Genomic DNA, 12,500 nt, shown 5'->3' on the forward strand with positions numbered 1-12,500 from the left:
ATTCACGCACTGCCGTGGAGCCAGTCCAAACTACTAGACTGAGCCTCATTGATCTAATGAGAATGATACCGTCTTCCCGGCAGGACTGTCAGGAGGGATAGAGGGTTGGGTGGAAGGCTGGGCACTTCGAAGCTCATGAAACACTATGTTTTCCTGGGACATGAGGAAGATCATGAGGCTATTGATACGAGTCAAGGCTACAACCAGTTTCCTCCATCACGTCCCAGGGATCAGGCTGGTGGCCTTCCCTGTCCTTGGTTGACAGGGAGTGCAAGGATGGGGTTGGTGAGCAGCCGCTGCCACCTAGTCACTTGCTTACCTGTGCAGAATAAAGGCATTGGTGAGGGGCAGGGATGGGGAGGGTTGGGGAGGGGCGAGGAAGGGCTTTCCCTAAAGATCCAGGCTGTACTGACTACACATCTCTGCTCTAGAGGTTTGGAGTGTGTGTGTGTGTGTGTGTGTGTGTGACAGCCTAGCTTGCGAAAGAAGTCAGCTTTTTGCCCGGAGAAATAGCCTAAGACGGCCACCCAGGTTTGCTTCCAAGGCTTGCTGATAAGCTGAGATCTTAGGCAATTCAGAATCCCCAGCTTTCTCCTCTGCAGACTGGGGCTTTTAAAAAGGACCTTGTGGGTTTGTGGGGGAATGAAGTAAGAGGCTTAGTGTGAAAGTGCTTTATCAATTTGTTAAAACGTTGCAGAAGAGCCAGTGTGTTACCAAGACTCCCGACACTGTACCTGGTACTGTCAACGCTTTGAGGATGAGGAGTTTGTTTTGTTTGGGGTTTTAGTCTTACACACAGAGTTCGACCCTTAGGAGATGCTCAGTAAATATTCATTGGACCAAGGAATAATAAGCACCCTATGCTGTAGTCAGAAGGGAATGAACAGTGAGCTCTGAGCTCTGTCACTTCCAGCCTCCAGTTCTCCATCTGTCCAACTCAGGGTTCGGATATGAGATTCCCAGTCTAGGGCGCTAATGGTCAGAGTCCAGGTAGGACAGGGCTTCCTCTCCTGATTGGTGCGCGTATAGACAGGGGCGTGTGCATGACAAGACACTGGGGACAGCCTCTTTGTCCCGTTTCTGGGGAGGAGACTCAAGAGGGCTGTAACAGGGCTGGATGAGGACCAGGAAGGGCTTCTCTCTTCCCAGGGCAGCCTCCTCTGTTCCCTTCCTGGTCCTTGATCCCACCCTGAACTTGTCTGACCCCACAAGCTCTGCTTGGGCCACTGTCCTTTCCAAATACTTGATGTCCTTTATCTCCATCGGTGCTCATCAAACTAAACCAAGTGAAGCCAAGGTAAGCTACGCAAACCAAACCCACTGCTGGCTGGTCTATTCTGACTCACAGTAAAGCCATAGGTCAGAGTAGAACTGCTCTGTAGGGTTTCGGAGATGGTCCATCTTTATGGGAACAGATAGCCTCATCTTTCTCCTGTGGGGTGGCTGATGGGTTTGAATCACCAACCCTGTGGGCACCAGTCCGGTGTTTAATACAATGTACTACCAGAATCCTTTTAATGCTCACAAAGCCCTATGTGATAAGCATGTTGTTGTCCCCATTTTACAGATGAGGCCCAGAGGGGGGAAACAGTTTTACAAAGGTTTAATTAAGCCCTTAAGACGTAGGATTGCAAGTTAAAAATATGCTCCTGCTATCCCTTGGAGACCCACTTTTCACCCCCATTTGCCAGTGAGGAAGCAGAGACTCGGCATCATGGGGCTCAGTGAGCTTAGCGATTGAATGCCGATTTGACTGCAGCTCTGGAGCTGCCAGGCAGGAGTGAGAGGAACACAGAGCAGACCACCGTCTCCCTTTGTGTCTGACTCCCAGACACAAAGGTACAAGGTCAAAGCCATCTCTTCCCGGGCCCTTGTAGTACCTAAACCGCCTGTGCTGGGGCTACAGGACAAGCTCTGATGTGGTCAAGGGGCCACTTTGCTCCCGGAAGACGGTCACAGCTTGGCCCAGGAGAGAGAGGATGGGTCTTGGAGTGCAACATCCCAAGTCTTCCACTTCCCAGCTGCATGCCTTGTGGACAAGTCTCTTCCCCTCTCTGACTTCACTACCCCCACTGGGAAACAGGTAGCTTATAAAATCCATCTCACAGGTTGCTTTGAAAGAGAAATGCCATCTTCCTGCCCATTTAGCTACAGGCAAGTGGTGCCCAGCACCCTTCAGGCTTCTCTCCACCAGCCCCAACCTCCCTCTGGGAAGAGGGGCCCTTGGACCCAGAGGGGCAAGCCCTCTTCTAGCCCAGCCTCTCCTGGTGCAGGCGCCACAGCCGGCGGGGCTGCCTTGGTTCTGGATGAACCTGCGCTTATCTGACTTACACACTTACATTGAGAATTCAGAAATAGTTCATCATTTGCGTGCGTGCACAATTGACCCCACAGATGTTAGGGTCCAGCCTGACTAGTGAGCCTCACAGTCCCCACCTCCCCACCACCTCCAACCCACACTGATGGGGGGAGGCCTCCATTAGACCTCCTTCTGTAGCTCCCAGTTGAAAACGGGAGCCCCTTCTCCAAGTTCCTGGAGGCTGGGGAGGTGGGGCGGAGGGGGCCGTGGGGAGAGTGGCGGTAGAGCCGGAATGCTAGGCATGGCAGAGGGGGCAATCGAGATGGCAGAATTCTTCTTGTCTTCACCAGTATTTATGAGTGCCCAGCTGAGTGCTGGGCCCCAGGCCCCGCCTTGATCGGCCAGGGAGCTGCGCCTGCATGTTGAGTGGTCTGACCTGCCTCCTCTTTCTCTCTCCAAGTGCTCATTCCTTCCTGAGCTGTTGAAAGCTTTGTTGGCATTGGTCTGAGGTCCGTCAGGGGCAGGCAGGATGATCAGTCTGTGGGTCAGAGACCCTGGGGTCAGGAGTGATTTAGAGTCTTTTAGGCTGGTTCCAGGCAACCGGGCCAGTGGGGAGAGAGAGGCCTGGTTGTGGTTCAGGTCCTGGCCAAGCCACTTTGCTTCCTTATCTTTAGAATCACTGTGAAGATGTTTGCTTTTTCAGAGGAAGAAATTGAGGCCCAGAGAGGTAAAGTGACTTGTTTGAGGTCACACAGCAAGTGAATGGCAGAGCCAGGTATGAACCTAGACCTTTCTATCTCTGGAGGCCTCTACCTCCCCACTCCAGCCCAGCTTTCTATGTCTTCTGCCATAGAGACCAGGCATGTCCGTGCATACCAGGCTCCTTAGAGGGCTGGTTCCCCATGTTCTCGGGCCTCAGCGTCTTGCGTGGATAACGAGATGAAAAGAGGTTCCCAGACAGGTGGGGAGATGGTCACGGGAACCCATTTCTTGTGTCAGGTGCTATTCTGAGGCTGTGCCCCGTGCCGTGCTGACCCCGCAGGGCAAATCATTCTGCTTGGGGCAATCAGAGAAGCCTCCCAGAGGAAGCCCTCGGTAGAAGAGGGCTCAAAGGATGAGTAAGAGTTTGCCAGATAAAAGCATGAGCAAAAGGCACTCCTGTGCAGAGAAAACATGGAATTTTTCAAGGAAGCGGCTAGACGGTCAGTGCATTGACGCGAGAACGAGTAGTGGGAATGGAGGGAAAGAACTTGGACTTCATCCCAGGCAGTGGGGAGCCACGGAAGGTGTTAGATCAGGTGAGGAGATGTGCTGAAACACAGGACTGCTGAAGCTTGACCGTGCGCAGGGGTCATCTAGGCATCTCGTGAGGGGGATCCTGCATTTCTAACAAGATTTCAGGTGTTGGTGGTGCTTCTGGTCTGAGGGCCCCCGTGGGAGTCCTGAGGTGGTAGAGGACTCCTCCTGTTTCATGGGACAGCTGCTATGGGGAGCCCACCAGTCAGTCCCCTTCTGTCCTGAAGTGGATCTGGTCCTTCCCACCTTCTTGCAACTCCGTCACAGGGGCCAGTTCTGGTGGCTGCTAGATCTTGGTTCCCCGGACCATTGTACACCGAGCCCCTGCTCTGGACCAACTTTTCTGCCGAGTCCTGGGGGAGAAGAGAAAAACTGGGCATGCCATTCTCTGGTCCAGGCCACCATCTTCTCTTGCCTCCTAAATGCCCTCTCTGCTTCCACTCTCGCCAGCTGTTCTCTGCCCAGTGTGCCTCAAAATCATGTCACTTGCTTGCTTGCCAATCTCCCGTGGCTCTCCATTGCTGCTGGAATAAAACTCAAGCTGTTGATTGTACCGAGGGTGGGCCTGAGGGCGCTTTCCTCTGACCTCATCTCGCTCTTCCCATTTCTGTTCCCTGTCGCTCTTGTTGACCTTTCACTTCCAGGAGCCCCATAGCTTCGCCCATTGTGCCCTCTGCGCAGAAGCCTCTTCTTCCAGGTCTCCTGACCTGTGCCTTCTCGTCCTTAGACGTTAGCCAGGGGGTGATCCAGGGCTTGTTTCAGTTTTTCACTTTTTCGTGTGCATTATGTGGCTTTTACACATCAGATCATCACGTGTGCATTCAACAACTTATCAACCCTCTCAAGAAGATCCAGAACGCTCAAGCACATACAGTTATGGGGGTCCCATCTTGAGGGAAAGACCAAATTACCAATACACAATAACAAGAAAGCCTTGAAACGTCAACATTGTTGAACTGACGGTGGATCCGCCTTTGCTTTTGCTTATCTGTCACCTCTTCCAAGAAGCCTTTCTTGATCCCTCTATTAAGGCCCCCACCTGCTCAATCTTTTTCATGCCTACACTCTGTATTTCATAAATGGAATTCATCGCCGTTCAGAATGATCTTGTGCACTTATCTCTCTACCTGTTTTGTCTGTTTCCCCCAACGACAGCGTCAACTCCTCAAGAGTGGGAACCTTGCCTTTTTAATTCCTGCCGTGCCCAACACAGTGCCCGGTCCCCAACAGGATGTCAGTAACTGGTGGGTGGATGAGTGGCTCTAATCTCTGCCCTTCAGGAGTTACAATCCTGTGTGGCAGAAAACCACAGAGCAAGCGGGTTCAGTGGGATAAAAAGCCATGATTTAGGAAAGCTTTCTGGACCACAGCTCAACTCTGACAAACGCAGGGTCGCCACGCGTTGGAGTGAGCTCAGCGACTGCTTGGTGGGAGCCCAGAGGAAGGCCAGGGAGATTCAGGGCAAACTAGCTGGAGGAGGTGAAAGCCGAGTAGTCTTAGAGGATGACCACTAGTTAGCCAGGCAAACCAGAAGTTAGCCAGGAGGGAAGGACGTTCTTGGCAGAGGAAACTGTGCGAATAAAGATTTGGAAGTGTGAGCTCCCAGACCCCAAGGAAACTTGGCTGGTTATATTTTGGGTAGGGCTCTCTTGATACGAAGATATAACTGTGGACTAAGGCCAAGGGAGCAGCTGTCACCTGGAGACCAGGGACTTGGGACTGAACAAGAGGGAGCTTGAGAAAGGTTGAGGGAAATGGTACTGGAGCCATCCAAGGAGGGTTCACCCAGGACTTGGACCCTGATTCTGGTCCTGCATCCTTTCCTGGGACCTCTGTGTGGGCTGGAGGGCTCTGGGGACAGACGGACCTGAGTGTGCGTGGCCGAAGGTTGGGTGTCTGGGAAGCAGACTCTGAGTTGGAGAGGGCCTGCAGGACACAGAGGAGGGAGCTTTTAAAAACTAGAATTCATGTGGAAATGGAGTTAAAAAGCTCTCTAGGAGCCCTCATGCGGTAGTGGTTACATATCGGGCTGCTAACCACAAAGTCAATAGTTCAAAATCACCAACCTCTCCTTGGGAGAAAGATGAGATTTTCCGCTCCTGTAAAGGTTGAAAGCCTGGGAAACCCACAGGGGCAATTCTACCCTGTCTTATCGGGTCACTATGAGTCAGAATGAACTCAACAGCAGTGAGTTTTGTGTTTGGGAACAGCTCCGTGAAAGAAAGGAAATGTGTAGGATTGAGAGGGGACCATTAAGCTTCAGGGACCCTTCTGTTTCTCCTCCCCTTTCCTCTGACTTCTTTAAGACTGGACTCTTCAGGGTGTAACTATGTGTCTTTGAGGATGTCTCACAAGCGCCCCAGTGTATGCTGCTACCGGCTGGAGTCACACACCCCATCATTCTTCTCCATAGTCTTACCTCCTTGAAGACAGATAGTCCCACAGTCCTAGCCAACTGGGCCAGACGTCTTGGTGCCATCCTTGACTCCTCCCTTTTAACCAACACCTGCCCATTCAACCTCCCAAATCACTCTCACCTTCATTCATGCGCTTTGTCACAGTCTAGACAATCCCCTTCCCCACTCTGCACCATTGCAATTGCCTTTTAGTTGTCTCTGCACGAGTGGTCAGCATGCTCTTCCCCGAACCCAGACCCAGCTCTGTCTCTTCTTTGCTCAGCATCCTCTGACTCTCCCTGTTCTGCAGAATCAAGTACAAACTCTTAGCTTGACATTCAAGGCCCTTCATGAGTCGACTGATGTTTACTGTTTTAACTGAGTCTCTTCTTAACCTTCTCATACTTTTTAAAATTTTAGCCAAATTGAAGGTCTTCGCTTCCCTGAAAGCAAGGCACATACATCCTCTTCTGTTCTTCCAGGTGTTTGTGCATTCTGTCCTCTCTGCCTGGGATTTCTTTTTCCTTGATTCATACATAGGCCGACCCCTTCTCTTCCATCAACTGAGGCAGGAAGTCTTACCTGACCCCTCAAGTCTGGCCTAAAGGTACCTTCCCTGAATTCCCGTGACACCTTGTACTCTACCATCTCATCACTGCTCCCTTTCTGGATTGTTCTCTCACAGAATGGTGACCCGTTCAAGGTCTGTTTTCTGAGCCCTTAGTACTCTGCCCAGAACCTGAAGCAGTGAGTGCTTGTCCAGTGATTCATGAAGCACACATCATTGATAAATGATATGTCACAAAATAACTAGACCAAATTGTACCAGTGCTGTGGTAAATCACACTGGAGTCTGAGGCCAAATGAAAAATCAGTAATACTGTAATTTCCACAGTACTATAATGCCTTGATAATCATAAATGTATTTATAAACATTTATCAATACATTAATGAATGTATTTTTTAGGTATTACATTCACGTATTCATCATCTTGATTACTACTGAGTCTTTTGGTGTTCCTTAAATTTTGTACCAAGGGGACAAAATTTGCCACACTGTAGTGCTGCCTCAGGGTTGGTCATCTGGGTGGAGAAAGACTTTCTGGTGTATAGTTGCCACCCCTCACCCCCCACAGAGCGGGGCCCAGCCCCTAAAGAGGAAGGGACTTCCCGAGGAAGGGGGCGGGGGTGAGTAAGGCTGTGACTTCCCCAAAGACCCAGAGAACACCATGTCCATTCTGCTAGCCACCTCCCAAGTTCTCTTGAGCAGGGCTCAGTCAAATGGGCCCCCTCTTTCCAGGAACAGGGTCCCCCCAAAGCATGAGGGTCCAGCTGAAGAGCAAAACCAGGTCAGCTTCAGATGGATGGGCACATTGAGCTCAAAGAAAAGGGGCTTGAGGTTTGGGAGCAGCAGTTTTCAAATGATCTGAGCTCAAGACACCTCAATATCCTTAAAAAGTGTTGAAGGTGAGGGACAGCAAGATCAACTGGCATAATATTGTCCACAAAGACCATGTTATGCATCCTGTTTTAGTGAGTAGCAATGGGGGTTCTTAAAAGCTCATGAGTGATCATCTAAAGTTCAACTATTGATCTCTCCCTGTTCTGGAAGACAGATTTATGAAGAAAACCAGACACATGGAAATAATTCCTTTAACAGGCTCATGTTCTACTTGAATGTCAGCCTCCCTGATCCTGAGACCAGAAGAACTAGATGGTGCCCAGTTACCACTACTGACTGCTCTGGAAGGTAGAGTGGGAGAACAATGTGGAGCAAAATTCAAAATCATAATAAAACCAGAGAGATTGCATGATAGAGACTGGTGGAATCCATGAGACAATGGCCCTTAGTGAACGCATTGGATCTGGAAATGAACTCATCCTCATGGTTCAATTTTCTGTCAAATAATAGACAGTTCTATAAGGGGAACAATAACACTAGCCTGGTAATCCATGAGCTTGCGTAATGGCTGTAGTCTCAAGGGTTCTATCTTCACTATCTGCTCAGTAAGCTTACTTTGGGTTTGTGAGGTTTTTGTTTTTTTTAAAATGATTTTGAGTTTGCGCCACATTTTTCTTCCATTCTATTTAGGACCTTTTAATATGATCCCTTTCAGAGCTTTTTCAGGTAGTGGCTGGGCACCATCTAGTTCTTCTGGTCCCAGAATCGCCCATGGGGCTGACTGCTTCTCTGAATCTTTGCTTTTCTTCACTCTTCTCTCATTCAGACACAAGAGCCTAATCGTGAACTGTTAAGACACCAGTGTTACTCACCACAACACTGTCTCTGTGGGCTCTGTAATGCCAGTTGACCTTGTTGTCCCACAAGATCATGGAACTGAACCTCAGCGACCCATGCAGGGAGGATTAGTTCAATGACCTTTCTACATCTTTAATGCTCCCACCAATGGCAGTTTCTTAAAGGTTGTTTCTGACATTATACCTAAAATCATATCAATGAATGTTTTGTAAAAATTACATTAAAATCCATTCATCTATCTTGTTTTTATTATGATTGATAAAGGAGAAGGTCAGTTAAAAAGGGGGACATGCTTAATAAGATAGTTTGATACAATACTTAAAACAATGAACTCAAACATGGTAATGATTGTAAGGAATATTGGTTCTGCTATACATAAGGTTTCTCTAAGTAAAAGTTGGGAACAACAACATTCTGCCCTTTGACTGGATCTTTTGCCTATGCATAATTTTAAATAGCAAGCATTGCTTATTTGGAATAAAGTGGTTCAGTGATTACAAAGGACTTCCAAATGCAATTTCCCAGTATATACTTTCCAAACCCACTCATTAATATAATATAATATTAACATCATGTTCACAACTCTTTTTTTTTTTAATTAACCAACAATCTCATCGGAAAATTCCTTTTAAGTCTTGGAAGAGCTGTCAGCCTCACATTGGCAGATATCTGTTTTCCCAAAAGTTCCCTGTTATCGCTGGTAACCAAAGCCATCACGTGCTTTCCTCAAAGAGCCAGGCTCGCTTCATTCATAGTTAAGAAAATGTCAGCCAGATACTCAAGTCTGAGAAACTGTAGCTTGTCAGTGATTCAAGTCCACGGGAAAAGTGAATCCTACAGTATCAAGAATTTCGTGTAACTACCATTATTTCCATGTACAGCAATCTATGGTACATTTACTCATTTATTCAATGACAGTCATGTCATCATCTTCTGGAACATCATCTTAACTATCCAAACCCTTATTTTCGGGGGGATGCCTTATATTTCAGTGAGAGGCAAAACTGTAAGTATTTCTTATTTTGGGAGATGTCTTACTTTCGGGGAAACAGGGTATATGAAAGGGTTGTGGCCAAAAAAAAGAAAGAAAGGGTTGTGGCCTTAGGAAGGTTGAGAACCACTGCTGTGGACTCTGTGGCCCTTCATTAACTAGAATTCCTCTACAATCTTCCAGGCACAGGCAAGAACCTCTGACCAGCTACCTCTTCCAGCTCAGAGTAATGGAGGCCAGTGATTTCTCCCGGGTGGACTCTGAGTTCCGATACATCCTCTTCCCGATTGTTTACACCATCATCTTTGTGTTGGGTATTGTCGCCAATGGCTACGTGCTCTGGGTCTTTGCCCGTCTGTACCCTGCCAAGAAACTCAATGAGATAAAGATCTTCATGGTGAACCTCACCGTGGCTGACCTGCTCTTCTTGGTCACCCTGCCACTGTGGATCACCTACTACTACAACCGGGGCAACTGGATTCTACCCAAATTCCTGTGCAATGTGGCTGGTTGCCTCTTCTTCATCAACACCTACTGCTCTGTCGCCTTCCTGGGCGTCATCACTTACAACCGCTACCAGGCGGTGACACGGCCCATTAAAACTGCTCAGGCCACCACCCGCAAGCGTGGCATCACTTTGTCCCTGATCATCTGGGTGGCCACTGTGGCTGCTGCATCCTACTTCCTTATCATGGACTCCACCAACACGGTGTCCAACAAGCCTGGCGTAAACAACGTCACCGTCACCCGCTGCTTCGAGCACTATGAAGAGGGCAGTGTCCCGGTCCTCATCATCCACATCTTCATCGTGTGCAGTTTTTTTGTTGTCTTCCTCATCATCCTCTTCTGCAATCTCTTCATCATCCACACGCTGCTCACGCAGCCAGCACACGTACAGCGCAATGCTGAGGTCAAGCGCCGGGCTCTGTGGATGGTCTGCACGGTCTTGGCTGTGTTTGTCATCTGCTTCGTGCCCCACCACATGGTGCAGCTGCCCTGGACCCTGGCCGAGCTGGGCTTCCAGAACAACACGTTCCACCAGGCAATTAACGATGTGCATCAGGTCACGCTCTGCCTCCTTAGCACCAACTGTGTCTTAGACCCCGTCATCTACTGCTTCCTCACCAAGAAGTTCCGCAAGCACCTTACTGAGAGGTTCTACAGCATGCGGAGCAGTCGGAAGTGCTCCCGGGCCACCATCGACACTGGCACTGAAGTCGTCGTGCCACTCAACTAGGTGCCGGTCAATTTCCTCAAACATTAGTGCCCCATCGTTGGAAACAGGCCCAAAGGTTTCATGGCCCAGGGGTATCACGGACTGACTCGAGGGCAGAAGAGCTATGTGCTGTGCTCTGGGCTGTGGTTTGTGCACTTCCTTCCAGGACTCTGATGGCCCGATAGATATGCAGGCAACCTCACCAAGGCCCAACTGATGTCAGCAAGGCCCAGAGCCTCCCAGGGAAGCATGCCCTTGGGCTGCAAAGTGCTGCCTCTGCTGAGGCCATGGAATGGAAGGAGCTGGCCAGTGTCCTTTCCTCCCCTGTCTGCTGGGCCCCTCCTAATCCAGGAGGCGAGAGGAGCCATTGCAGCCCCAGGGATTGGCCAGGCACTTTGCATTCTGGGGTCCAGAAGAGAGGTGTCAACTTCTCTTGAGAAGCTCTAGCTGCCTGTCTCTGATTTGAGGTAAATATATGCAAATGAGCCTCTTGGGCCCTGAGCTGCCTACCTGCAGCGTGAGGTTGGCACCCTCAGACCAACAAGGCTTGGAGGAGCCTTCCCTGGCTTCCAGAGCCCCGCGGGCCATCTGAGAATTCCTCTTACCTTCCAGCCAGTGCCCCCATGTCATTGGTACCCTTGGCTCCTGCCAACTGAGCTAGCCTGGGATTGCTTCTTTGATGAACGCTTCCTAGTGGCCAGTGGCCTGCTTGGGTCTTGGATGGGCTGGGTTTGATGAATGGTGGCCAAGCAGACAGTGCTCTACAGTAAAGCTTTGGGGTCACACTGGCCCAAGTTCAGACTTGGCTTATCAATTTCCTATCAAGGGACTTTGAGGTCAATTTCCTACCTCTTAGGGGTTGTTATCAGCGGCAAATGCTGAGGCCAACACCTCTTGGTCAGGGTGACGACTCCTCCCAGACACCCCCTTTTCTGGAGTTTGGCTCCTTCCCTGCTGCCAGCCCTTCAATTCTCACATAGCGGAATGGACGAGAAGGGCATGTCTGGCTGGAGTGGGCTAATCAGGTTCTCTCTTGCTCTCCCTGGAATGGGCAGCAGGATTCAGAGGTGCTGTTAGGCTCTGCAGGCCACTTCCCTGAGCACACAGCAGCTCTAGCGCTCTGAGTACCTCGGTGTGTAAATGTCTGTCTGCGTGTGTGATGGGGCGGGTGGCTGCCTGTGTGAGTGCAATGGGAAAATAACTGCTCAGAGAGGGGATGAGGACGCCCGGTGCAGAGAGAAGAGACACCACAGGAGTCTGGACTAAGAAGGGCTGTTGGGGACGTGCTAACCCTCCTCCTCAGGGCCAGCCCTTCTCAGGGGCGCCTCTGTGTGCCCTCCTTCCGGTCCCTGAGAGTTCCTTGAAGACACCATCTCTCGTTTGCCGACGCTGATTTGAGCGGCGCTCTGTGATTTGCAGCCCCAAAGACCTCTGGACGAGGTCCATTGCTCATGTGCCAAGCAGCACGCCCGGAGCCTCAGCCACTCTGGCACCCCCACCCTTGCGAGCTTTGCCATGTCCTTGTACCACCCACGGTTCACTTAATAAATATTTTAATTTAAATTGAATCACGCTTCAAAGCTTACATTTATTTAAAAGGGAAACTTCTTGGCATAACTGTAACTGAAAACCAATCCTACCTGCCATGCGGTAGGCAGACAAACAGAAGTACCTTAAAGGTTTCTCTAAAAAAATGCTTCTTGACATCCCATCAAAAAACACCTCATGCAAGGAATCCAGGACAGAGAACCCCCGCAGGAACAGTAATGGGAGTAGGGACACCATGAGGGTAGGGGAAGGTGGGAGGAGAAGGGGGAGAAAAGGGGAACCGATCACAACCAATTCACACACCCAGGGGGACAAACAACAGAAATGTGGGGGAAGGGAGACAGGGAACGGTGTAAGATATGAAAATAATAATAATTTATAATTTATCAAGGGTTCACGTGAGGGTAGAGGGCAGGTAGGGAGAGAAGGTAGAGAAAGGGGAAACCAACTGTAGTGATCAACGAATGTACAACACACACACACACACACACACC

At 49.8% G+C, this 12,500-nt stretch overlaps 1 protein-coding gene across 1 annotated transcript in view; it reads left to right on the forward strand.

The window, feature by feature from the left end:
- Positions 1-12,026, forward strand: part of PTAFR (platelet activating factor receptor) — a 16,481-nt gene extending 4,455 nt beyond the window's left edge. The window contains exon 2 of the mRNA XM_045299099.1: positions 9,426-12,026. Coding sequence (XP_045155034.1) covers positions 9,472-10,479 — 1,008 coding nt within the window. The 5' untranslated portion in view covers positions 9,426-9,471 and the 3' untranslated portion in view covers positions 10,480-12,026. The remainder of the gene's footprint in view (positions 1-9,425) is intronic.
- The last annotated feature ends 474 nt before the right edge of the window (positions 12,027-12,500 follow it).

Source organism: Echinops telfairi, unplaced genomic scaffold, assembly GCF_000313985.2.
Source record: "Echinops telfairi isolate 266 unplaced genomic scaffold, ASM31398v2 ScPeMD7_7457;HRSCAF=8495, whole genome shotgun sequence".
NCBI classification, from domain to species: Eukaryota; Metazoa; Chordata; class Mammalia; order Afrosoricida; family Tenrecidae; genus Echinops; species Echinops telfairi.